At 27.3% G+C, this 25,546-nt stretch overlaps 4 protein-coding genes and 2 long non-coding RNA genes across 16 annotated transcripts; 4 read left to right on the top strand and 2 right to left on the bottom strand.

Annotated features, from left to right (window-relative positions):
* Nucleotides 1-65: 65 nt before the first annotated feature.
* LOC551173 (eukaryotic translation initiation factor 4E type 2) lies at nt 66-1,487 on the top strand. The gene is made up of 5 exons (XM_026440022.1): nt 66-271; nt 588-672; nt 743-989; nt 1,079-1,212; nt 1,359-1,487. Exons 1-5 carry the CDS (start codon nt 225-227, stop codon nt 1,485-1,487), a joined length of 642 nt encoding a protein of 213 aa, XP_026295807.1. The 5' UTR covers nt 66-224.
* LOC726826 (peptidyl-prolyl cis-trans isomerase cyp11) lies at nt 871-8,918 on the top strand. 4 transcript variants are annotated; one of them, XM_026440087.1, is made up of 11 exons: nt 871-985; nt 1,060-1,212; nt 1,332-1,535; nt 5,409-5,712; nt 5,808-5,895; nt 6,774-6,803; nt 6,902-7,047; nt 7,167-7,260; nt 7,334-7,586; nt 7,766-7,861; nt 7,930-8,918. In XM_026440087.1, the coding sequence occupies exons 3-11, from the start codon at nt 1,497-1,499 to the stop codon at nt 8,635-8,637; spliced, it is 1,758 nt and encodes a 585-aa protein (XP_026295872.1). In that variant the 5' UTR covers nt 871-985; nt 1,060-1,212; nt 1,332-1,496; the 3' UTR covers nt 8,638-8,918. The 4 variants fall into 4 exon arrangements, with proteins under 4 accessions (XP_026295872.1, XP_026295873.1, XP_026295874.1 ...); XM_026440088.1 differs by lacking the exons at nt 871-985; nt 1,060-1,212; nt 1,332-1,535 and adding an exon at nt 4,427-4,564; XM_026440089.1 differs by lacking the exons at nt 871-985; nt 1,060-1,212; nt 1,332-1,535 and adding an exon at nt 4,932-5,091.
* On the bottom strand, nt 2,331-4,482 carry LOC411531 (motile sperm domain-containing protein 1). 4 transcript variants are annotated; one of them, XM_016911926.2, is made up of 8 exons: nt 4,346-4,482; nt 3,954-4,068; nt 3,680-3,856; nt 3,452-3,615; nt 3,218-3,377; nt 2,993-3,103; nt 2,504-2,647; nt 2,331-2,436 (listed from the first exon to the last, which is right to left on the bottom strand). In XM_016911926.2, the coding sequence occupies exons 3-8, from the start codon at nt 3,822-3,824 to the stop codon at nt 2,405-2,407; spliced, it is 756 nt and encodes a 251-aa protein (XP_016767415.1). In that variant the 5' UTR covers nt 3,825-3,856; nt 3,954-4,068; nt 4,346-4,482; the 3' UTR covers nt 2,331-2,404. The 4 variants fall into 4 exon arrangements, with proteins under 4 accessions (XP_016767415.1, XP_016767416.1, XP_016767418.1 ...); XM_016911927.2 differs by having other exon boundaries at nt 3,954-4,077; nt 4,346-4,471; XM_016911929.2 differs by lacking the exon at nt 2,993-3,103.
* A 489-nt stretch (nt 8,919-9,407) lies between the features above and the next one.
* Nucleotides 9,408-13,867, top strand: LOC411529 (maternal embryonic leucine zipper kinase). Its single transcript, XM_006558728.3, has 13 exons — nt 9,408-9,729; nt 9,787-9,937; nt 10,036-10,145; nt 10,232-10,385; nt 10,474-10,580; nt 10,640-10,807; nt 10,918-11,112; nt 11,210-11,327; nt 11,426-11,503; nt 12,710-12,782; nt 12,863-13,013; nt 13,152-13,255; nt 13,318-13,867. Exons 1-13 carry the CDS (start codon nt 9,586-9,588, stop codon nt 13,583-13,585), a joined length of 1,821 nt encoding a protein of 606 aa, XP_006558791.2. The 5' UTR covers nt 9,408-9,585; the 3' UTR covers nt 13,586-13,867.
* Nucleotides 13,868-14,927: 1,060 nt separating this feature from the next.
* Nucleotides 14,928-20,809, top strand: LOC102653946. Of its 5 annotated transcripts, none has more exons than XR_003304563.1 (6): nt 14,928-15,100; nt 15,848-16,238; nt 16,979-17,160; nt 17,679-17,785; nt 17,899-18,096; nt 20,410-20,809. It is a non-coding gene; the product is annotated as an uncharacterized LOC102653946 (long non-coding RNA). The 5 variants fall into 5 exon arrangements; XR_003304564.1 differs by lacking the exon at nt 17,679-17,785 and adding an exon at nt 17,275-17,433 and having other exon boundaries at nt 14,929-15,100; XR_003304566.1 differs by having other exon boundaries at nt 14,932-15,100; nt 17,679-17,688; nt 20,410-20,808.
* Nucleotides 20,810-21,501: 692 nt separating this feature from the next.
* LOC107964264 lies at nt 21,502-25,047 on the bottom strand. Its single transcript, XR_003304571.1, has 3 exons — nt 22,536-25,047; nt 21,868-22,419; nt 21,502-21,796 (listed from the first exon to the last, which is right to left on the bottom strand). It is a non-coding gene; the product is annotated as an uncharacterized LOC107964264 (long non-coding RNA).
* Between the last annotated feature and the right edge of the window lie 499 nt (nt 25,048-25,546).

Here is a 25,546-nt window from a genome sequence, read left to right as displayed (position 1 = left end):
AGTAATTAATCAATAGATTCATATTGCAGCGTGAAACATGTCGAATAAATTTGAAGCGTAAGTGAAACTAGCGTTTTATTTTATTTCATCGTGCCTTTTGAATGGGCTAGATGGAGGTTAGATTTGTTTTGAATAGAAATCAAAATTCACTGATATACTCTCTTGTTTAATATTCAACACGTGCTTTCTTTTTTATATATATTTAATATGTTAATTATTAGCTTATGCAAAGTATTATCTTACTAGTTCCAAATAACAAAACACGTGATATGTACGTCTTGACATTTGTCAGAATTTAAATACATATCATATACATCTTTGTATATTAAATTTTCGATTGTTATTTTTATTTTTTATTTTTGACATTTCAAATAATTACTAAATAATAATCAAATTTATTCTTTTGCATGTGACTGTGTAAAATCAATGCTCATATGTTACTATTTAAAAATATGAAATAAATAAAATTTGTAACAATTTTTAAATAAAAATTAATAATAAATAAAAATATTTTTAAATAAAAATTACATGAAAAATTAAAAATAATTTAATAATTTACACTTTCATCTTGTTGTAAATTGTAGTAGTACTTGCAGGTTAAAGGCTAATGAAGACAATGGAGATGATGAAACACAGTCAAAAGATAATCAAAAAACTGAGAAAGATTCACTAGTATGTAGAAAGTATTGCTTTCTTATTATTTTATCAATATTTTCAATTAAATAGCACATATTTATTATAGCCTCCTATAGAAATTAATCCAAATGAGCACAAATTACAATATGCATATGCATTATGGTATAGTCGACGCAGTCCTGGTAAACAACCAAGTATACAAAGTTACGACCAAAATTTAAAATTGGTTGGTAGGTTTGCAAGTGTGGAGCAGTTTTGGAGTCTTTACAGTCATTTAGTCCGGCCATCAGAATTAACAACATCTACAGATTTTCATCTTTTCAAAGTTGGCATAAAACCAATGTGGGAAGTATGTTTTAATATCCTTTGGATTAAATATATTTTTTTTAAGTAGTTCTACTATAGTAAATTATTTTTTTTTAGGATGAGGCAAATCAAAAAGGTGGTAAATGGATAGTACGATTAAGAAAAGGTTTAGTTTCTAGATGTTGGGAAAATCTTATATTAGCTATGTTAGGAGAACAATTTATGGTTGGAGAAGAGATATGTGGAGCTGTTGTATCTATAAGGTTTCAAGTAAGATAATTTTTATTTCTCTAAAGTGTGTGTATATATATATATATATATATATATATATATATATATATATATAGAGAGAGAGAGAGAGAGTTTTTAAATATTTATTATCTTAATAGGAGGATATAATATGTGTATGGAATAAGACTGCATCTGATTATGCAACAACAGCACGTATTAGAGATACATTAAGGAGAGTTTTACATCTTCCAGCAAGTGCCTCAATGGAATACAAAACTCATAATGAAAGTTTAAAGAATGTTCATCGGCTCTAAAATCTTGTGATGTCAACTCAAAGATTTGAATTCTTTATGGATTTTCAGGTAAATTATATTAAATTATTATAAAAGAAAAGATTTATATTTATAAAAATATTGTGTACTTCTATATCTAGCCAATTGATACTTGTGAGAAGATACTTAGGAGAAAAATATTTTACAACTACAGAATTTAAATGGTCATCTTATTGGATAACACATTTAATTCACAAGTATCCCATTGTAACTTATGTAAATAATAAATATATGTTAATAATAAAAAAATAATCTTATTTCCAAAATGTGATAAACATTCATAATTAGATTTTTTACTATATAATTGGATAATTGGATTATATAATTATATTATAACACCATAAACAATCATTTTATATGTTAAATATTTTTATTTAAGAATACTTTAGATTTGGAGCTCATTTTAGGGATATTCATAGGATATACATCATAGGATATTTATACATTTTTATACGAAATCATATTTTTTAAGAATATGTGCATAATTATTAATTATTAGTGATATTTTTGTACATAATGCTTTTATAAACAAAGCATTTTAATCGAAATGTAGATTTTGATATAAATATTAATATATTTTTATATTTTAATTTGAAATATGTAAAAAGGCTATAATTTTTCGTTAAAATTTGAATATATGTACAAATTTGTTTTATGCATACATAAGGCAATGAAGCACAAACTTGAACAAGAATATTTAGCATCATTAAAAGAATAAAAGATTTAATAAATATTTTTAGTCACAATATAATGACAGCTTATTATTTAAGACTAGAATCAGAATATATTCAGTAAAAAAAAAAGGCTCAATGCCAAAAAAAAACCTATCATTAATTGTGCTTTTATTTCATGATTCTAATCATTGTATAAAGTTTTTTTATATGTATAAAGACAAAAAATTACAACCTTAAAATAATAATTGTGACCATACCTGTAATAAATGAAAAGATTCTGTTCATATGTTTTTTTTTTAAATAAAATATAAATAATATACTTACCTAATACAAATGAAAATATTAATTTAAAGTTTATGGAGAGATGAAGATAATCAGGCACTCTATTATTCTGTTCTCCTTCTGTAGGTAAAAGTAGTCCAGCTATACAAATGATTCCAGCAATTAGTGCTACATAATTTGTTCCTCCTAAAAATTAAATTTATGTTATGTATTATCTTAAATTTTACATAAAATAATTATTTATTTGAAATATTTTACTTTTTTTATGATTTGTTACTGTTTACTATTTGCTTCTTAATAAAAATGATATTTTATATTTTGCTTATGCAAATTTTAATTATTAAAATATGATAAAAATATATTTATTATATATTTAAATATTTTTATCATATGATATAAAAATATATAAAAATATAAATGAAATTGAATGGCATTAAAAATATGAAGTACTATATGATTTCAAATTAAGTGACATTAAATATTATATAGTATTTAAATCCAAAAACTAATTTTAAATACTAACTTATTAACCTTTATCCATAGCATACTTCATATCTGATGACAGGTACATTTTTGTATTCTTATTTTGAATATTTCCATGAAATAAATCATATTGTAACTTTATTGATTTTGATGTGTATTCTGTAATTATAAATAATGATTTTGCCATTCAGATAAATCTATCATATTATTATGATATCTCATAAAATACAATATTTTTTTTACTAATAATTATAAATGTTGTTTAAAACTTACTATCAATTGCTTTATTTTGAGCTATAAGAGCATAAGATTGTTGCTGTCTATTTTCATTTATTGGAAGTTGTTGAAACATTTCAGGATCTGGTGTAGATCTTCCAGTTGTTTCTGTTGTTCCCGGAAGTAATTTAGCTTCAACATCTCTTTTTCCTATAGCCTGTTAATTTTCCAAAAGTATTAAATTATATTTTTTTGATGAATTTTATTTATACTAAAATTATGTTTAATTACCAATTTTGATGGATGTTCTTGCATTTGTATTCTAAATTTATCAACAACATTACAATTACTAGATATAAGAGATGTATGTCTTACAACAATATCAATACAACATCTTGGATTTATTGTTCCTTCTGGTTCAACAACTTTATATTTATTTGGTGCAGTGCATAATACTACAATTACAAATAAATTATATTAAAATTTTTATTTAGTTATTAATTTTTTCATAATACATACCTTTAAATCTTATTGGAAAATCATATGGGTTATATAAAGTTAAAACTTGTTTATGAGTAGATTGATCGTCTAAAAAGAAAGTAATATTTTGTGGAAATACAAAAACTGGTAATTTTCGTGGTGTTGCTGCTAATTGAGACTGCATTATATTTGTTTAATTTTATGTGGTCCATGCACCTGCAAGTTATATTTATGTCATATATATTTGAATTATTTTGATTTTTGATAATATGATATATATAAACTTTATATTTTAAAATATTTCAGTATTTACTTTATATATTTCCAATTGGTTTAATACAAAAGTTTAATTTGTATTTAATTCTTTATATTTCAATATTGCAACATTTATAGCAGATAGCCATGGTTAGATGTTTAACTTAAAAAACCTAAAAAAACTACATATTTTATAGATTATAAAAATTAGGCTAGAAATTATATATTAATAAATTTTAAATACTAAAATAATTGCTAAAAATAAATGAAAATATTAAAATGAATATTAAAGCATTTACATATAAAGTTTCAAAAGCTGCAAATTAATCTAATTTTATAAATCTGTTTAAAAAATATCCAATTATCTTATGAAATAATTTAAATAACTTAATCAATTACGATTAATTAAAAATTAGTAGTATAACAATTTGTGTAAAGTTGAATATTTACAAACTTATTAGCATCATAGGTCCATTTGATTGAATACTGCACTGTCGATCTTCCTAGTGAAACAATTGTTCATGGTATTCACCATACATCACTTTTCATATACCAACATTTACTATTGTGCGTGTGAACGAACAAGTTGGTTGTGATTTTCTCACCTTTTTTCTAACTTATTACAAAATCAGCTGATTATTTCATCCTTCCTATTAAAGGATTTAAATGGTATCAAAAATTGCCTTATCATTCATATATTATTTTTATATAATTCAATCAATGTGTTCAATGATAGGAAAATTTAATATTTAAATATTTCAATATGTGAATTGGTTAGAAATATTTACAAGATCATATATAATTTACCTGATTTATCTAATCATAATATTAATATTATACGACCTACTATGACCTAGTTTTCGCTTTACGTGCAATAAGAAATTCAATCTGAAGATAGAAAGAAATAAATTTCAATTGAATAAAATTTAGTTAAAAAATATTACATAAATATATTCGGGGATAAATCAATCATATACTAATATAGGGAAAAAATATATATATATTTTGTTGGCAGCCATACGTATAATATTAATAATACTTGTATGAATTCGACAATATGGCACCGGGTAGTTAGGCTTATGAGTAATTATATACTTACGTTAGCGAAATTTTATTGATATAATAATATTGATGTAACAACGTTAATCTAATGTGTATGAAGATGATTAAAATACCACGTACATTTTAAAAAATAGGTAGTATATTACATAAAAGAAGTAATTTGCAAAAAATCTAACCTTATTGTGGAATTTTCGGTTTTTGAATTTCATCAATATTTTTATTTTTTAATATAACGGTAAAACAATATTCTTTCATAAATATATTTAATCATACTAATATATATTATTTTTAAATTTAATAAATATTTTCAAAAGTATTTTTAACCTTCTTTTGAATTTAATTATGAAATATTTAATTATATATATATATTAAAAATTATAATTTAGTTTTTTTTAAAAACAAGTATTGTTTTATAAAAAATATAAATTTAATTTTTTTAAAATATTTTCAGGAAAATATAAAAGAAGACACCATGGTTTCTGTTAATCCCAGAGTATTTTTTGATATAGAAGTTGGTGGTCTCCCAATGGGCCGCATAGTGTTTGAACTCTTTGCAGATATTTGTCCAATAACATGTGAAAATTTTCGTGTCCTATGCACAGGAGAAAAAGGACTTGGAAAAACAACTGGCAAACAATTGCATTATAAAGGAATTGTTTTTCATAGAGTAGTTAAAGATTTTATGATTCAGGGTGGTGATTTTTCAGTAGGTAATGGGACAGGAGGAGAATCAATTTATGGTGGAACATTTGCAGGTATTTTTATATATATTTATTATAAATATATATTTTAAATATATTTGCTATTATTATACATAAATAAATGTGACTTTTGCAATAATATTTTTCAGATGAAAATTTTATTTTAAAACATAATAAATCATTTTTATTATCAATGGCAAATCGTGGTAGAGACACAAATGGTTCACAATTTTTTATGTAAGTATTCATAAAAAATATAAATATATAAACTTTAATGAAATAATATAAAAATATATTTTAAAATAGCATAAAATAAATAAAATAAAAATCCATAATAGAAAAAAAATAGAATAATATATATATATATATATATATATATATATATATATATAAATATATATATACATAATACATATATATAAATATATACACATATATACATACTATATATATATGTATGTATGTGTGTGTGTATATGTATATATGTATATATATAAAAATGATATATGTAGAATCTTAAAATTATAAAATATTAATGCATTATATTATTTTATAATAAATATTTATTTTGCATGTCATTATTAACAAAAATGATCAGCTTACTAAGGTTAACACTTATACTTCTAAAAACATTTTGTGTATAAATTTTATTTTTTAATATTTCTACTGGCTCAAAATTATTTTTCTCTGCTGACAGATGTATACTTTGACAACCTCAAAGGTAAAGGTAATAGGAATTTAATATATATTTATTTTCACATTTTAACATTTCTTCATGCTAATATATTTTCAAATATGTTTCAAATAAATAGCAGGTGGTATAATAAATAAAGGGTATTTGGGTTTGTTAATTTTAGTAATAAATTTAATTATCAGTTCTTGATGTAATCATAGTTCAATATTACATAATAATAATTTATATGAAGCACATAAACTTCCAGTGAATATTGAAAAGTATAGAAATAAGAATATCTTTGAAGGAATGAATAACTTAGCTATATTTCTGTGTAGTCGTGAGGGAAGGGTCTGCACACCACTACTACAACACAATGACCAATGAAAGCTGGCTCTTTCTGTTCATCTCTCATCCCCTTAATCATATTTTGTTGTTGTAGTACAACACAACCAGCGCCTCACCTCGACAAGTAAGTAATTATAAGTAATATTTTAATTATTAACTTAAACTATTATTAATTTAAACTATTTTTGAGTACTATTTTTCATATTTATATATAATTTCTAGTGTCCATGTGGTTTTTGGAGAAGTAGTGTCTGGCCAGGAAATTGTTACACATATTGAGGGACTTCCAGTAGATCGTATGTCTCGCCCGTTACAAGATGCGAAGGTTGTAAATTGTGGAGAACTTGTACTAAAAGTCAAAAGTAAAGGTATATTTTATATATTATTTATTATTATTATTATAAAAAATTTATTAAAATAGTTAAAGTTAGTTTTGTTATTCTAATTGATCAATTGCATTAGTTATATTAATTAATTATTTTTACAGTAAAGAAACATGAGACAAAGGAAAGCACTTCGTCCGAATCTGATTCTGATTCATATGCTGAAAAACCTAAAAAGAAAAAAAAGGCCAAAAAAAAGTATAATAAATTTGAGATTTATAATATATAAATTAATTCAAAAGTATATATTATTTATTTATATATATTGCAGTAAAAAAAGAGCAAAATCGGAGGATGGTGAAATTCATGATTCTAATGAAGATGAACTTGGAAAACCTCATCCTCTTGTTTCGGTTACAAAAATCGATCCTGATGAAATTCCAGAAGTACCAGCGAATAAATTTTTGTATAGAGCAGGACCTACTAATAATGCAAATCAAAAAGAATTTAGACAACATTATGGAAGAGATCGGGTACGATCACATAGAAAAACTGGTCGCATATTTAAAGGAAGAGGAATTTTTGTAAGTATTTGTGTGCAATATACAACATATGGTATGTATGAATTTTTAAATAAATTTTTAATGAAACATTAATGTAATAAACATTAAATTTTATAATGAAACATTTTTTGTTTTTAAAATTTAACTTCTTTTTTATATATGATATCAGATAATAATATAAATAATAAATAAATTTTCAGCGATATCATACACCATCACGTAGTCGTTCGAGAAGTGTTACACCACCTCATTGGAAACAAGCTCAAAATCGTACTATTAAATTGCATGAATTTCAGGTATATTTAAGAAAATTTAATACAATTAATTCATAATTATATTTTTATATATTTTAATTTTATTACAGAAGTTAGAAAAAGAACGCCTAAAAAAAGAAGAAGAATTGAAAAAACGCGAAGCTGATAGAATTAAAAAGTTTACTGAAAATCCTGATGAAGATAATCAAATAGTGGATAAATTTGATGTCGAAGCGCATATATCTGAGGAATTGGAAAATAAAGAAAACGATCAATCTGATGAAAAAAAAAGTGGCAGTAAAAATATAGATCAAGAACAAGATAATTTAAATACTAGTTCAGATATTAATGATACAATGACAAAAGACAAATTAGATGGAAAACATAAAAATGAGAAGTTATTGAAACGTGATTTACATCGATCGTATGGTAATAGGTCTTCACGACGAGAATCTCGAGATAGAAGTAAAAGGCGGGGATCTGGTCGATCTAGATCGCGAGATCGACGTAGATCTCGAGATAGAGATTATGATCGTAGAAATAGTCGCGATAGAAGAAATAGAAGAAATTATTATCCTCGAAGACGAGATTTTTATAGAATTAATAGACCTGGTAGAGATAATTACAGATATTATGATAGACGCAATGATTATAGAAAGACAAATAACTCTAATTCTAATCATGATACGGATATCAATTCATCTCGTTATGATAAAAATCGAAGAAAAAGTGATAATACCTCAGACTCTAACAATCAACCAAAATTCAAACGTCGCTCACGTTCGACTAGTTCTAGTAGTCAACACTCCAAAGATTAAATGCAATTATTTTTATTTTTATTTTTCTGCATTATGAAGAAGAAATATAATTTATGCAGTAAATTACATTTATTATATTTTCAAATCTTATTAGAATTTGTTTCTTTATAACATATATGAATTTATATATAAGAAATTTTGTCTTAAATTAATAATATTTCAAATAATATTAGGTTTTAATATATTTTAAATGTAAATTTCAATTTTTCAGCAATTAGAATTCTCTTATATGTCGATAATTTTTGTATTTCTACAGAATGAATATAATGTGTTAAAAATTATAACTGTTTAATTGTTTAATTATATATAATTTTGAAAAAAACAAGCTAAAATATTTAATACTAAACGTATATTCTATCTATATAGCATTATTGTAAATTAAAAATACTTTTATATAGAAAAAAATTAATATATAAGTTACATTTGAAGATATTTTTAGATATAATTCTATATATTTTCAACGTTTCTTTGTATTGAATAAAAAATTGTAAATGTATTGAAAAGATTTAAATTTACAAATGGAATTAAGTTATATTTTCTGTAAAATTATTCTTAGAAATTTAACAAATTTAAATTACATGGAGAATAAAAAATTTTCATATAATTTAAAAAGATATTTATATTAACATGTTGTATGATCATTATTCAAAATAAATAAGAGGTAATATATTTTATGTTTTTAAAATTATTTTTAATTTACTGTAAAATTATATATAAAATAAAATCCTATAATCTTATATGTGAAATTCCTAAATTTTTCATCAGAATTTCCAATTATATTTTTATATTGGTACTATTAATACTCTGAAGTTAGCTGTATATGATGGTTCGCTTCATGATTGGTTTTCAAAACTTGTTTACGTTAAAATTTGTGAGTTCAAAAGTAATGTGATTGACAGTGTATGATAAATACATACATATTCGTGAAATTTTTATAAATTTATTACAATGGTACGATATGGTGCGCTTAAAGGTTTATATGATTTGGAAAAGACTATCGGAAGCGGAGGTTTCGCTAAAGTTAAACTTGCCACGCATATTGCAACCGGCGAAAAAGTTGCTATCAAAATAATGGACAAAACATCACTGGGTGTAAGTAATTTTTAAAATTCAAATCGATAATCGCTGCAATAAATTTCTGAATTCTAGGATGACTTGCCTAGAGTTAAATTAGAAGTTCAAGCATTAAAAACTTTATTGCATCAACATATTTGTCGACTGTATCAAGTAATAGAAACAGAAAGTCATTATTTTATGGTAATAGAATATTGTTCAGGAGGAGAATTATTCGATCATATTGGTAATATTAATACATTATAGATTATAATGTCAATTTAATCTATATTATTTTATTTCATTTAAAATTTAAAAAATTATAGATTTATCTTTGTTTTGTAGTTGAAAAAAATAAACTTTCTGAAACAGAATCGCGCAAATTTTTTCGTCAAATTGTTTCTGCAGTAGCATATTTACATAGCTTAGGATATGCTCATCGTGATTTAAAACCTGTAAGTTAAAATCTTTTTTAATGATTAATATTTTAATATTGATTAAAACAAATAATATCAAATAATTAATATTATTTTATATTCAGGAGAATGTTTTGTTAGATAAAGAAGAGAATTTAAAGCTTATAGATTTTGGATTATGTGCAAAACCAAAAAATGGAATAGATTCACATTTACAAACATCCTGTGGTTCTCCAACATATGCAGCACCAGAGCTTATATTGGGCAAAAAATACTTAGGTATTTATTATATTATTAAATGTGATATGAATAATATTATATTAAAAAATATATATATATATTATAGAGATATATATATTTTTTATAGGTTCAGAAGTAGATATTTGGAGTATGGGAGTTCTTCTTTATGCATTACTTTGTGGCTTTCTTCCCTTTGATGATAACAATATAGAAAATTTATATAGAAAGATCCTTGTAAGATTTTCAATTTTATTTGAATTTGCAAAGACAATGATTGATAATAACAATTTTAGAGTGGTAAATATGATGAACCAAGCTGGTTATCAAGTAGTAGTAAAAAATTAATACAAGCAATGCTACAAATAGATCCAAAAAAAAGAATTACGATTCAAGAACTATGCAATCATCCATGGATTACAGCAGGATTTCTTAATCCTGTTTCATTTGTTCATAAAACAAATGTAAATATTTCTTTTGTATTTTTTTGTATTTTATATATACTTTTTATAAATTTTTAATATTTAAAATATATTAACATTTTTTTAATATATATGTATATATATATATATAGTTTCAAAAAGATGATGATGTATTAAGTACAATGTCTGCAATATGTGGTGAAAATACTTCAAACATATGGAAAAAACTTGTAAAAAGTGACCGAACAGATTATAAAACTGCCACATATCTTTTACTTTTAGATAGAAAACTACGTGGACTTTCACTTCGAATATCATCTTCTGCAAAATCACATTTTAAATCTGAGGTAACAAGTTATTTCATTTTATTTAATTTGAAGTTAAATATTAAATATATTTTAGGAAATTTAAATTTAAATTTATTTATTATTTTATTACTTATAGTATGAAGGAAATGATAATGATATTATAACTAAACTTGATTATTCTCCAAGAAGTAAATCTGTTAGGTCTCCAATAATAGATACTACTTTCAAGATTTTGCCAAAAACACCTGAAACTAGTAAGTTTCATTTTAATTTTCATATTTTTATTTTTAGATCAATATTAATTATATTTAAATCAATACAAATTACATATATATTATTATTTTATATACAGCTAATAATTTCATGGAACCACATTTACCTGGTAGAAAACGACTCCGAAGTAAAGAAGAAGATGATGCATATTCTCCTGGTATGTTTTAAAAAATTAAATTTATTTTTCCATTTATATATATTATAGCTTTATATTTTATTTCATGTATGTTTTATTTTATTGTTCTTTTATTATCCTTTTTTGATCTTTAGTTATATTTTATTATAAAAAATTATATAAATATTTAATAATGCTTATTTTTTTAATGAACTTCGAATTTGTGTTATGTTGTTTTATAAGTTGTTTATATGTATATATGTATGTATAACTTGAATACTGAAAATGTTAAGTCTTTCCGGAAAAATGTTAAGATTTATCAATAATTTGCGATAGAAATCAAAATTAGATTGATGAACATAACAATTTATATTTCTTTTACAGATTCTATTTGATATAAATAAGATTTACTATTAATATCTGATAAGAATTGTCTTTAATAATAAAATAACAGCATCGTTTTTACCTATAGAAAGGTATTTGGGCAGATTTCAAAAAACAAATCTCGGACGATCGAAATTACAATAATATACGATAACAACAATAAACACTAATAATAGACTGATGTACCATTATCATAATTCATTATAATTTTGATTGCTAAAAATTGTTTTATTTTCGCATATTTTCTTCATCTTCTTATTCTCATTTTCGCTCAAATTCTCTTTGGATAGATAATTACATGACTTTATTTGAAATCGTAACTTAGTAATAAATGTCAATATCAATTAATTTCGATAAAATATTGATTTTATAATATTTATATTGATATTATTTTATACTAATTTATATATTGATTGGTAAATTTTAAACCATTATACCAAATTTTAAACCATATAATATATTTTCTGATATTCAGGCTTTTATAGTAATATATATGTACATACATAGTATATATAGATATATATATAGTATATATATTTTGTAATATATTTTCTAAAGTTTACTTCTAATTAGGTGATGCTAGCCATCTAATTAGAAACTTTAATGAAAGTTTCGAAGTGCCATAAATTGCTGTAGTTGTGTGAAAAGCAGATAATTAGAGAAGAGCAACGACTTGTGAACAAACACAATTTGGAGTTACAAATATATGTAAGAATTCTTTATCCCATTCCCTTTTAAGAGATATAATATCTCTTATTATTCCTTATCTTTTTTTCTTAATTCCTTTTAATTTCTATTTGTCCATGCTTTTTATTTAAATATCAAGTGCAATTTATGTAATAATTAATAAAAAATTGATTACAGTTCCTATAAAGAGAACTGCAGAAAAAGATAAGTTTGTTTCTACTCCAACTAGTACTACAATATCGGATTCGAGGTATTTGTTTAATAATAATTTAAATAACAATGAAGTAATATTTAAAGAAAATATTGAAGAAAAAAATAATAATAATATAGAGAATCACAATCGTGTACACCGGGAAGTGCAAGGAAAGTAATAATGGGTTTAGAACGTGGATTGAATCGTGTACGTTACGTCCTTACGCCAAAGAGACGTGTAAAAAATGAAAATATCGATCCTGATCAACCTAACGTACTTTCTGGGAAGGTATATATATATATATATATATATATATATATATATATATATATATATATATATATATTTATTTATTTATATATGATTGATAATATATATATGATTATATATTTGAATTCGAATTTATCATAATGAAATTTTTTAAAGGGTCTTTGTAATGTATCATCAACGTCCAGTGATGATCCAAAATATGTTCTTTCACAATTACGTCGTGCACTTCGTCGTAAAGGAATTATGTGTCATCAAAAAGGGTAATGTCGAACATTTTTTATAATGTTAGTATTTTTTATATTTACTATAAAAATATTTCTAGATTTATCTTACAAGGAGAGACGGAAGATTGTACAGAGGATGATAAAGACGCAATGCGACCATTTTCATCTAGAAATGCTTGTTCTTTTGAATTAGAAGTTTGTTTATTAGAGGGTATCTCAAATGACAAATTAGTTGGTATTCGAAGAAAACGATTAAAGGGTAATGCATGGGTTTATAAAAGAGTGTGTGAAGAAGTTCTTGCTCTGGCAGCTGAAGATTTTTCCGCGGAATCAGAAGGTTCAACAGAATCGAAATGTCCTATTTGAAGTTTTTTTTGACACTCATATTCTTATTGATATAAATATATATTTAAATTTATACATTACAAGAAGTCAATAAGACTATTTGATTATATTCTGATCTCCAGTAGTTATATGAAATAAATATTAAAGATCATAAAGACAAATATAAAATATATTAATTCTTGTATGTATCAGCAAACTATTTATATTTTGATACATGCATATTAATTTTGAAAATGTGCCTTTCAAAGACATAGTTTCTTCTGAGAAGAAATAATCATAAAAGAAATGTTACAGAAATATGAAACTTTATTAAATATTTCCTCGAATTTCAAACATATTCAAAAATATAATAAAGTTATAATTTCAATGGTTATAATCACTAATTGTGTAATAATTTTTATATATTAAATGTTTAAAAATAAGAAGACAATAAATGTATATAAATAAAAATAATATTTTATGATTTTAATTAAAATGATTCAATAAAATTTCATAAATATATATAATAAATAAAATATAAATAAAGCAATAAAATTCTTACTCAAAGTTAGTAACAGGTTTTATTTCGATCGCTGAACGTAGCACAAAGAAATTTAAAAAAAAAGAAGTTCGGTTCCTTCTACTGGAATATATAAAGCTCTATTTTGTGTTCATGCCACAGATATAAAATATCGCGGCTCGTTTGAACGGCGGCATCTATACGAGACTACTATGGACAGGCGAAGTTATAAAATCACCACAAATCGATCAGCATAAAATGGAGTTGCATGCACTTTGCTTTATGGCAGTCAAACCGACCTTTTATCTTTGCCCGCTCAATAATCGTCGGCTCTTGTTTGTAGCCTTACTGAGCCTATTTTGTCGATGTTCGATTGGCACGTTCTTTTTTTTTCTTTAAACATCAATCGAAACAAAATAAAATCCGCAGAAAATTTGCAACCTATTCTACTGAAAACAAAACGCGGGAATAAAGATATTACAATCATTTTTTATATTACAGAAATCTGAAACAACTATATGTATTTCGGAATAATAAACTTAACCTTATATTATGAAATAAATTTTTATGAAGTAAGTAAATTCAAAATATTTATATTTACAATAATTTAATTGTAAAAAATTACTTTTATACAAGAACATTATTTTTATATATAATAAAAGTTGTTAAATCATTATTCAATCATTAATTTAATTCAATGATAGATTTTTCATAATAAGTCTTAACTAGAACTATTCTCTATTTTATAAATATTGCAAAGGGAATCATTTGCATTATATAATGTCTCAGAAATATATTTTATGAATTAGTTATTTATTCAGATTAATTAAATATAAAATTATTCAAATAATACAGAGACAAAAAACGATAATATAAATGAAATAACCATTCGAACTTAAATCGTCTGAGCATAAATTACAATTAACCGTAGCATGCGTGCGCATCGCATGAGCGCACGCACGTGCAACTTACGGTATTAAATTCATTTCTGTATTTTATCGAAACGTGAAGAGTAATGCGTTAGAACAGGAATGCAGGTGATTATATTATACAAATCTTTGTGTCATTTTTTTTATCAAATCCAATCGAAAATATTTGTAGGCAAATAATTAAATTCTAACAATTATTACAATATAATTTGCATATTATGTAATAGCCTTCAGATAATATTTAATTTTTACAAAAGAAAATTTACAAATGGCCGATTTATGATATTGATTTCGATGGAACAATGATTTTATTTTTGTTTTTGAAAATTATTCACATTATTTCATAGAATATATGTGATGATTACAAATGGATTCCATTTGTTTATTTTTTTTTACTGCTAAATTAATAAAAAAACATATTGTTCTTATTTCTATAAAAAATATTTCATAGTTAAATAAAAGAATTATTGATATATAGATTATATACAATTATATAACTGTTTAAAATTTATTTTCGAAACATTAAATTTATCAAGTATGTATAATTTTTTATTCCTTATATATTATTTCTTATTTCTATATATAATAAATATTCTTATAGTATATAATAATAAAAATATATATATATTTCTTAAAATTCAAATTATATTTTTTAAAAATTTTAAATAATATTATATGATAATTTAAATTTTTTTAAATTGAAAATATAAATAGGTAAAATGTAAAAAAAATGAACACAAAACTTGATTATAGATTTTCAAATAAAAAAATCTAAAGATTTAAAAAAATCTAAAAAAAACTCTAAAATATCAATATTTTTTATAATTTATAACACATTTTTAAAATCTGTTACAGCTTATTATAATATATATTTGCATGTGAAAGAAGATTATCAATTTCTTATTTGCTATTTCTTATCAAGTTAGCTTATGTTTCGCTATGATTATTCAGAAGAATAAAAAGGATGTGAATTTAATATTGTAATCCATGTATATAAGTGAACGTTATTTACCATGTGTCAACTTTGTTCTTACCGATGGATTGGGTGTTGTATATCAACTTGTAGCAATTACCGTCTGCCCGACGGTTAATTAAGGATTGGGGCAATGAGGCCCAGCAATGCAGTTTCCGTGATAATAATTATCTGCGATAGTAATTGAATAGGTTGTTACGCCGTCGAGCAAATCGAGACATCAAAGAACCTAGAATAAAAAAGAATCAAGAAATTTTTGATATTTTATTTATGGTAAGTATTATGGGAAGTGAATACTATTCTTAGGTTAGGAACGAAATTCTATGGAATAAATTTATATAAATTTCAATTGATAGATTATTCTTCTATTTAGTTTTTATCGTGAACTCAAATTATTAATAATATGAAATAAATAAATAATATGGAAATATTAAAACATGTAATATTATAATAGAAATATAATTTATAAAATGTTTTTTTTATTGAAATTATATTATATTTAATTTTTAATATACATTTTTAATATACATCTAAATAGATGTTTCTATTTTTTTATTAATGTCATCTATTTTGTAATATACAAGTTTATTTGACACAATAAATATAGAATATTATTTAGGAGAATAATGGAACAAAAATGGTCAATTAATATTTATAAAAATTTAATAGAGGAAAAACAATAACTATTATTTTTTATTTGCTTTGTTACATTATTATATTATAATGATAAAAAAAACATTTATACCTTACATTCTAAGTTTTCTTCAACTTTAATTATTGAATTTATTTTTTAACATTTTTTTATATACACATTAACTTCTATCTTTATAAAAGAATATATATAATTGTTTTTTTTATATATTTCTGTAAAATTAATAAAATAATATAAAATAATATATAAAATAGAAAAATTTTGTCTGAAAAATAAGAAAAAATAAGTATTCTAACTTCATTATCTTTTTTTAAATATATTTTTTATAATATACTTCTAACATAATGATTTAACTTTTTAGATTACTCGTCTATTTTTTATTTGTATGTTTCTGAAACATCGTAAGATGAATAATTCTGGTAGCAAAGTTAGTAAGAAAGGAACGCTTGGTGAGGCGAGCGAGCCTGCAGGCAAAACGGCTGGACGAGATCATGTGGATGTATGTGAACGTGAACAAGTAATACGTTCATAGACGAAGAAAAGGTAAGGGTGGCACGCGCGGCCCGCTTCTATCGCTTCCGGGCATCAGCGTGCTCGCGAGCCGCAGCTAATTGCTCTTTAATGCAAGCGAGCGAACGAGCGCGTTGCTTTTCTTAGATGCCGAGGGAAACTGACCGTCGTCGTCCTGTACTCCGTAAAAAAGAGAATACACGAGATTTATGTCGGCCCCCGGACTTTTCGTCACGCTTTGTTTAGGATACGGTTTTAGTTTTGAGAAAACTCTTGGGGCTTCTTCCTTCTTTTTAATTGCAACGGGTAACTGTGCCTTTGATATTGATCTAGAACTGGATAGACCACATAGTCGTTTAATAATTAGGGTATGTGCGTAGATTAGAAAATAGAAACTTTCCTGTTTAAAGTGATCACGATGTTAAATAACTCGATAACATTAAATTTTTTTCTAAGTATTGTATACTATATTCTATTTCAAATATTCGTAAATTTTCCATATTTCTTTCAGTGGCGATACAAGTTTACAATTTTGATTTCTTTTGTTTTAGAAACTTGATGGTTCGTTGAAATGATGTTTCTTCATTGTTTCTTTTGTCATTTATAAAGTTAATAAAGAAAACAAGATGGCTTTAAAAAAAACAAAACAAATATTAAAGTAATGTGCATTAACTATTAAAAATTGAGTATCATTATGCAATTTACACATGGAAGGAAGAAAAGAAGGCAAAAAGAGTTCTAATCATTCGGTTTACCCGGTTTTTTTCTCAGGTCAGTTTCAGTTGTTTATTCAGCTCTGGGCCACTGGCAGTACATATAACACTGCAACAAAAATGAAGGGTAGAAAGCTCGATTCGCCGAGGCATGACCAACAGAGTACTGCAAAAGCTCATACATATGTAGACGACTCGGACATCAGGAACCATGGGGAGGACCCTCCGGAAAAATGAATATGCAGCCCCATAAAAGGTATTATTTTATAAAATTTATCTTGGCAAGATATATATTTTTCCATCGTTCATTCTGTATGTACTGAGTACACGTTAATGAGCTATACAAAGCTCGACAGGTGTGTTCTTACGACTTTTTCAATATAAAAATTGACATAAAATGATTATAAATAAATTTGATTGATAAAGATTTGTAAACTATCTTCTATATCATTAATTAAAAAATAGGATTATATTTTATATAATTTTTTTAGTATTATTATTTTCAAACATTATTTACAATTTATGAATATTTTTATATTATAATAATTAATAACATATATATCTACATTGATATTTTTATTAAATGAATTTATAACATAAATGATATTTTTTTTATACTTTGTACATATATTAATATTGAAAAGAGCCAGATATAAAGATCAATTTATTAAAAGGCTAATTTCTGGAAGAATTTAGAATTGTAAGAATTATATATTCATACAATCATTTTAATTTCATCAACGAAGTTACTTAAATGTGTTACTACAACTTCTACTTTAAAGAATTCAATTTTTATTAATAAAATTATTCTTTAAAACAATTATTCTTTTTCAAATATTCACAAATACTCACTTTTGGCGTCATCGTGATTCATCGTGAGCGTTTAAACGTTTCCTCCTTCACGTCCAGCCGCAAAAAAGTAAAAAGTTTGACAAAGATCTAATTGTGAATCGGTTGGTATACATAGCGTCTTCCCCTCGTGAAGGGTTTGTGCCCGTAGGGCGGCTGGTTCTATAAAATTGTAGCTTCTTGTCGTCACAGAGGAAACGAAACATTAAATCGACTCCGACGGAGGGGGCGGGCTGTTTCGGTGGGTGCGTCCGAGATTTCCTGTGTGGACTCTGGATGCTAGGAAGGATGACTTCCTACCTAGCTCACAGGGCGCGTCCATCGTGCGCGCTGGCGTCATCAAGATAGATTTATTCGATATAAGGAGGGAACGCGTAACAGGAATCCTTGCGCGGCCCCTTCTGTAAAACGCACGCGATCGTTTCTTGCTATTTTTTCTATTTCAATCGGATTTGAAGTTCTCTTTGATTGGATTTTATTTCTTTAAAGATAAGATGAAGTACGTAATATATTGCATCTATAGTGAGTTTCTTGGAGAATCAATTTCATGAATAATTTAATAAAGGAAAGAGATACTTCTTATTTTGAAATGTGTAATACTCATTTCATTTATAGTATTATACAGTATATAATATTATAAATAATTATTTCGTATTTATAAACTTTATTAATAATGTCTTTTATATTTTAACACAAAATTTTCTGTTTTGTGTTATTTATTAGAGTTACAAGTTAACTCTATTGTATCTATGACTTTGATTAATATTTTTTTGGTTGCATAGTGACTATTATTTTTAAATCTTTTTAATGTTCTGTTGATCAAATTTTAAATGAAACTCTTGTATAATGTTTCATCATCTTAGAGCTTGAATACTTTGCGACATCATGTGTGTTTGATCGAATACACTTTTGACGATCTTCTACGCATTTTTTTTAATTTTTTATTTTTTCTCGCAAACTTGCACGCAATATCGCGATATCTAAACAACTTTATCATTAATGCAGCAGTAGCAGCGCATTACTAGGAATTTGTATATAATGGTGTTATGTACATATGTAATGCACCGGCCCACACATAATGGCGATATCATAAGATACGAACCAATAGCGGCAATTGTATGGAAATATGTATCTATGAATGAAGACACTTTCATTTATGAAACCAGATACTTATGTACCGGACACGGGCGTTGTAACATCCTGCTATTATATGTCCTTACCTACTCGTCCCCTCCACCACGCCTTCCTCGTGGACTACGACTATCGTCTTCCTCGTCTCCTCCCTTCGTCGTGCCATCTTTCGCTACCGTCATACGCTTTTATAGATTGATGTTCCCTCGTTGGTCGAATTTATGCGCATTATTGATGAAATTCGCTTGATCCTTTCTTGCAGGAGCCGCGATCTTCGATGAAAAATAATGATAAATTAGCTATATAATTTATTATATATAACGTAAATTATTTTTCATCGGATTGTCTGAATTACTAGTGGATATTAATCGATAGAAAATTTATCTATATAAATTTCCGTGGTCGTAGATTAGAAAAACTTTAGTTTGACAAAGATTTTGAGATGATTTTTAAAAATGAAACATGGAAAAAAAAATTTGGGAAGTTTTTGCAAAAAGAAATATGGAAGATAAATTGTGGCAAGGAGATATGTTGCACAGTGATTGATCAAATTTTTAAAAATATTGAGAAGACAATTTTTCTTTTTCAGTTTGTTCATTCGTTCATTCATAATGTCGCCAAGGACGAGACTTCTCTGGCTTGTAGATTGTCAAGGTAGAAGGGACGAGTAGCAACCCTTCATCGAAGGAGGTGGCGAAGGAAGAAAGAAGAAAGAGGTGAAGCTAGGAGGGGAAGGGAAAGGAAAGAACGAGGCTGAATGCGGTGACTGTGACGCTTTCCGGTCAGGTGCCGCCCTGACGATCCTTCTCCTACCAACTTCCACTTGGATCCACTCATTCACTTACTTTTACCCTCCTTCATTTCTTCCTTCTACAACATCCTACTCGATGAAGAAAAAAAAAGAAAAGAAAATAGAATGCACACAGAAGAAAATTATATTCCTTTTTAAGTCAAGATCATGAGATTTGAAGAAAAGAAGAAATGGAATAATCAATTCGAAGTTTATTTAATGATAAATTGTAATATTTTTGATTATTTAAAATCTTTCAAAGAAAAATATATATATATATCTTTTTTTGAATTAAATTATAATATTTTATTATCTGATTTTTAGATTTTTTTTGAATTGAAAAAGATAAAGAGAAATAGGAAACAAATGAATTTCTCTGGTCAGTAATAGTTAGTTCGTGTTAAAAAGAATATAATGAGCGTTTCTTTCTATTTGCTAGGTTATTACCGTCGTAATTATCACGATGCCTCGGGAGGCCATTGTCACAATGGACGTCCGGAGTTTCCCTACGATTATCGTACCGAAAATCTCTTGCTGCCCAACCAACTTCTCGCCAGCTTCCTGCCTGCGACGGACAATGATTATTTGTCGCAACTACACCGTAAATTCTGTTATACAGGAAAGAAAATGGAAAATTATTCCAAGGAATGATAGCTTTCTATTCTGGTGATTGTCACTATTTGTAAATTTTTAAATTACAATTATGAATTTTATATGATTCTTACTTAGAGGAATGAATGAAGAATTCATCTTTTTCTGGATAATATAAAATTAATAATTACATTGGTATGTAATTTTTTTATCATATTTCTTTTTAAAGTAATTCTCATTCAGGAATTTTACATATATTTTATATTATGCCACAATAACAAATAAAATATGTACAATTTCTTTAAATATTACTTTTTTCATAATTTTCCAGATATCTGTAACAAAAATTATCATAAATATATAATTATCTTTCTTTGTTACATCAATCTCATAATCTATAAAAGTTAAATATATTTAAAACAGTCATTATTCCACTTATTTTTCTGCTCAATCCAAACTTATCCCAGCAGTCTAAAATTAACCTACATTACAATTCTCAGAGAAACTTTGTCTACCTAAATATCTTAGTCGAATTCTCGGAATAACCATAAAACTTTGCACATTAACGTTCCAACAATCCCCAAGAATCTTGAAACTGAAAAAAAAAAAACACTCTGATTATTCGACGCTTGGTATTTTCGTAAAAGGAGGGCAATAATCTTGCACCTTGTCGTAGTTTCTCCAGCGATTATCCTACCGAAAAATCTCTTCCTCTTCTCTCTGCACCATCGCTGGTCGGCGTCGACTTCCTGTGCCCGCCGGGTGGACAATGACCAGCACTTGCCGCAATGGCAACGGGGCAGACGCGCTTCTAATATCTGCTCGGCCGATCTAGTTCGCGGAAGCCGACAATACCTGTGTATAAACGTAATGTATGTACGTGCACGCGCTCGAACATTCCCCCTGTACACATGCAACCACGCGACCATAAGCATCGCATACGTGTGTGCATGCACTTCTTTCTCTCCTCTTCTTCCTGTTTCCTTCGATTCGCGTGCAGTTCGGGGATATGTCGCTTTCCTCGTTCGAATTTATTTCGCGAACGGGAAATTTGATTTTTTTCCATACAGAGTTCGTTTTCTTTTTTTTAAATTAATTCTATTAAAAAAGTGGCTCTTTTATTAATTTTTTAAAACAAATTTCAGATTCTTTAAAAATCTGCTCCAAAAATTACCTGTTGGTCTACAAGAGCTTTCATAAAAGTTCGTCAATCTTCATCTGAAAAAAAGAAGAATCAACTTTAAGAATTAAGAAGAAAGAAACTTTTATTTATTTCTTTCTAATCATCCACAAATGATGATTTGAAAAGCTGTCAAACCTGTTCCAAAAATCACCTGTCTCGTTTGATCAGAGCCTCGTCCCAGGTGGCCAGACTTGCATGCGTCTCATCCACTTCCTAGAGCGTGTATCCCCACGCAGCGACAGACACGCGTGACGCGTACACTCGCCAGGATGACTCGTGCTCTCTCGCGGCGTCGGGGGGAGCACCGATTTGAACGTGGGCGAGGGGTAGGCGAGGAGGTGAAGGTGGAACACCTTCGGAGAGGGTTTCTGGAAGGAGGATATGATGGCTCGTGGCGTTATGCTCTGCGAGCTGTTATGCTCCTCGGGCACCACCGGACCATAAGCGAGGCTACTTCGCTCCCGTACGCTCGGCGCAACAGCCGCCACGTTTCTTGTTATATTAGCGCATCGGCGTCGCCCGACTAAAGCCGGAGAATTGCCTTCTACGCGAATCTTCTTCGCATGAACTCCTTCATTCTTATGTTTCTTTCCAGTTCTCTGTTGGAAGAAATCTTTGTTAGAGAAGAAATTTTGATTTTGAAAATGATGAAAAAGGAAAGATTAAAAACTTCTTTTAATTTTGTATATGTTGATAGTAATAGTTCAATACTAATAGTATTATTATTACAGATTATATTTGTGTACTATGTGCAGTTTTGAATATAATATAAATAACAATCAGGAGTAAACAGATATATTTGTAAGAGAATTTTATTTTCCAAATAAAAATCTACTTCTTTGAATATAAAGAATTGAATAAAAATATAATTATATTTATATGATATATGATTCTTTATAGGTACATTGTCCTACAACAACAGAATATTTCAACCAGCAGAATTCAGCCGAGTCAGACGCCAATGGATCTAGGCACGAGCCACGAGTCTGCGTCGAATATGCCTCGCAGTCTCTGACCCGCAGTTCCTCTCGGGGTACAATGTTCCGGGGAGGCGGAGGTGGACGAACAGCACGAGGAGGCGGAGGTGGAGGAAGATGGCGCGAGAGGAGAAGCGGTGGAAGGAGCGTGTTCAGCGTTCAGCATGCGTAAGGAGCGCTGTGTGGCATTATGCATGGGCCCGTAAGGCTGGCCTGAAACGAGCGAATAAGAAAGTAGTTAAGGCCTCGACTGGCGGAGGTGGTTGCACGTATCGGGGCATTAGTTACTGGAGGAGGAGGAGAGGCCTGCTGCCACGCGCTGCCTGTCTCTCCTCTCTCTTCTGATGCGCCTCTTCGCTTCTCCTCCACTGTCACTTCCTCTTCCCTCTTCGATTCAACCGTCTATTCTATTCTTTCTAATTCTTTTCTTTTTTCCTTTTTTTTTTTTTTTATACTCTTCTTCGTCGTTGATAGAATGTTAGCCTTCCATTTTTCTTTCTGTCCGTGTGTTGGCACTACTTGGCAACGCCATCTTACTTAATATTTTTCTTCTTTCGACACTCTTGTTCTTGCATCATCTTTATCCGTATTCGATATTATTCAATAATCTATTCAACAATTACTTTCTATTTTATTAAATAAATATTCTAGTTTTCACTGTTTCTAATCTCTCAGATATCTCAGCTTTTCTTTTTCTCTCTTTTCTTCAAATCTCTCACTTTAATGCGTATTGCGTTACAATCCTCTGTCACCTTTCAGCCCTTCATACCATTCCTTCATCTAGCTCGAGCGATTCTCCATGCTGTAATGTGTAACAACGACTCGTCACACTCTGCTTGTCGGCGCACACGATAATTGCCCTCATTATAGTTATTTAAAAAGCGCTGCCGCCTCCTCCGCGGCGATTGAGCCGCGATATAAGGACACGACTACTCGTTCGCGCGAGTTAATCGAGGCTAGAAGGGGATAATAAGAAAGAAAAGAAGAGAAGAAAAGGGAAGAAAGGGAATGAAGAAAAAAAGAAAAGGAAGAAAATTGACCAAGTATGGTCGTGTGCCTTCACTGTATTAATCGTAACTCTGTCACGTTACCATAGGCAGTTTTTTTTCCAACCTTTTCTTTTTCTTTTTCTCCGCCATCTTCTTTCTGTCCATCCTCCTATCCTCCCTCTTTTGCCGTTGTTTTTTTCATTATCCATCCAGCCAGGCCATTGTTCCGGTTTGGAGATTTTAAAACGAATACAGTCGGCTCTCGGCTGTCGGCCAGCTTAAGAGAACCAGATAAAAACGTGCTTCTTTTATTAATTTGTGCCTCTTTTTTTTTTCCGCCCGCTCCTCTTTCTTTCATTACGTTTCCTCTTCTTCTATTACGCGATATAAAACGGGGATGAATCAACGGCAACTCCGTAATAAGAGATTAATGGGGTTTAATTAGGAAGCGGGATCGCAATTATCATGTGCAATGAAAGTTTCCCGTAATTGGGGAATTAAATGCACCGCGGTAGATAAATTGACGGAGATTGTGCCGGGGGTTGGGGGTCTTTTCGCCGTGGAGCCAGTGCACTCGTTAAATCGCACGAATCTTTCCATCGTGATCGTCAATTTGTTTTTCAACATTGTGGTATTTATCATGCCATTGTGCTACAATACATAATTTGTTAATTTTTTATCTTTTGGAATTTTTCATTATTTCTCGTTTCCAAACTCTTCGAAATTTTAGTTTCTTTGTTTTTATTAAGAAGAATATCGTAATTTTGTAAATGCTCTTTTCTTTTTAAATTTGTATCTCTCTTTATGAATGTCCCCCTTTTTTAAATTTCTACTTATTATTAATAATCTTGATAGTTAATTGATAATCGGTCGTAAAAGTATTTGATTAATTAGATATGCTTTATGAAAAATTATACACTAGTAAAAAAGAAAATATCTCTTTATAAATCGTTTCTATTATTTCATTTTAGAACAGAAGTTTAATAGTTTGAAAATGGATCCTTTTCTTTTTCACTTATTTGTAAATTACATAAAAATAAATAGAATAATAGAGGGATGAAATGATTAATTTCTATTTTAAGTTCAATGTAATTTCAATGTAATTTCGAGAACAAGTTCATCTTTAGTGTTGTTACAAAATGTATAAAATTCTCTTCTGCGAATTGGATGGTCTTGATTTTATGGTCCGACGATGC

Source organism: Apis mellifera, linkage group LG4 (genome assembly GCF_003254395.2).
Source record: "Apis mellifera strain DH4 linkage group LG4, Amel_HAv3.1, whole genome shotgun sequence".
NCBI classification, from domain to species: domain Eukaryota; kingdom Metazoa; phylum Arthropoda; class Insecta; order Hymenoptera; family Apidae; genus Apis; species Apis mellifera.
This window is presented reverse-complemented; position numbering and strand designations above follow the sequence as displayed.

Bases quoted from the DNA above. Each gene is read 5' to 3' on its own strand.
- LOC411529 (XM_006558728.3), top strand. From the start codon at position 9,586: ATGGTACGATATGGTGCGCTTAAAGGTTTATATGATTTGGAAAAGACT. The intron at 10,581-10,639 runs GTAAGATTTTCA...TAACAATTTTAG, and splicing joins ATTTATATAGAAAGATCCTT to AGTGGTAAATATGATGAACC. The intron at 10,808-10,917 runs GTAAATATTTCT...ATATATATATAG, and splicing joins CATTTGTTCATAAAACAAAT to TTTCAAAAAGATGATGATGT.
- LOC411531 (XM_016911926.2), bottom strand. From the start codon at position 3,824: ATGCAGTCTCAATTAGCAGCAACACCACGAAAATTACCAGTTTTTGTA. The intron at 3,104-3,217 runs GTAAGTTTTAAA...TTATAATTACAG, and splicing joins TCAAAATAAAGCAATTGATA to AATACACATCAAAATCAATA. The intron at 2,437-2,503 runs GTAAGTATATTA...CATTTATTACAG, and splicing joins AATATTTTCATTTGTATTAG to GTATGGTCACAATTATTATT.
- LOC551173 (XM_026440022.1), top strand. From the start codon at position 225: ATGCAAAGTATTATCTTACTAGTTCCAAATAACAAAACACGTGATAT. The intron at 272-587 runs GTACGTCTTGAC...AAATTGTAGTAG, and splicing joins AATAACAAAACACGTGATAT to TACTTGCAGGTTAAAGGCTA. The intron at 673-742 runs GTATGTAGAAAG...TATTTATTATAG, and splicing joins AAACTGAGAAAGATTCACTA to CCTCCTATAGAAATTAATCC.
- LOC726826 (XM_026440087.1), top strand. From the start codon at position 1,497: ATGTCAACTCAAAGATTTGAATTCTTTATGGATTTTCAG. The intron at 5,713-5,807 runs GTATTTTTATAT...AATATTTTTCAG, and splicing joins TTATGGTGGAACATTTGCAG to ATGAAAATTTTATTTTAAAA. The intron at 6,804-6,901 runs GTAAGTAATTAT...TATAATTTCTAG, and splicing joins CCAGCGCCTCACCTCGACAA to TGTCCATGTGGTTTTTGGAG.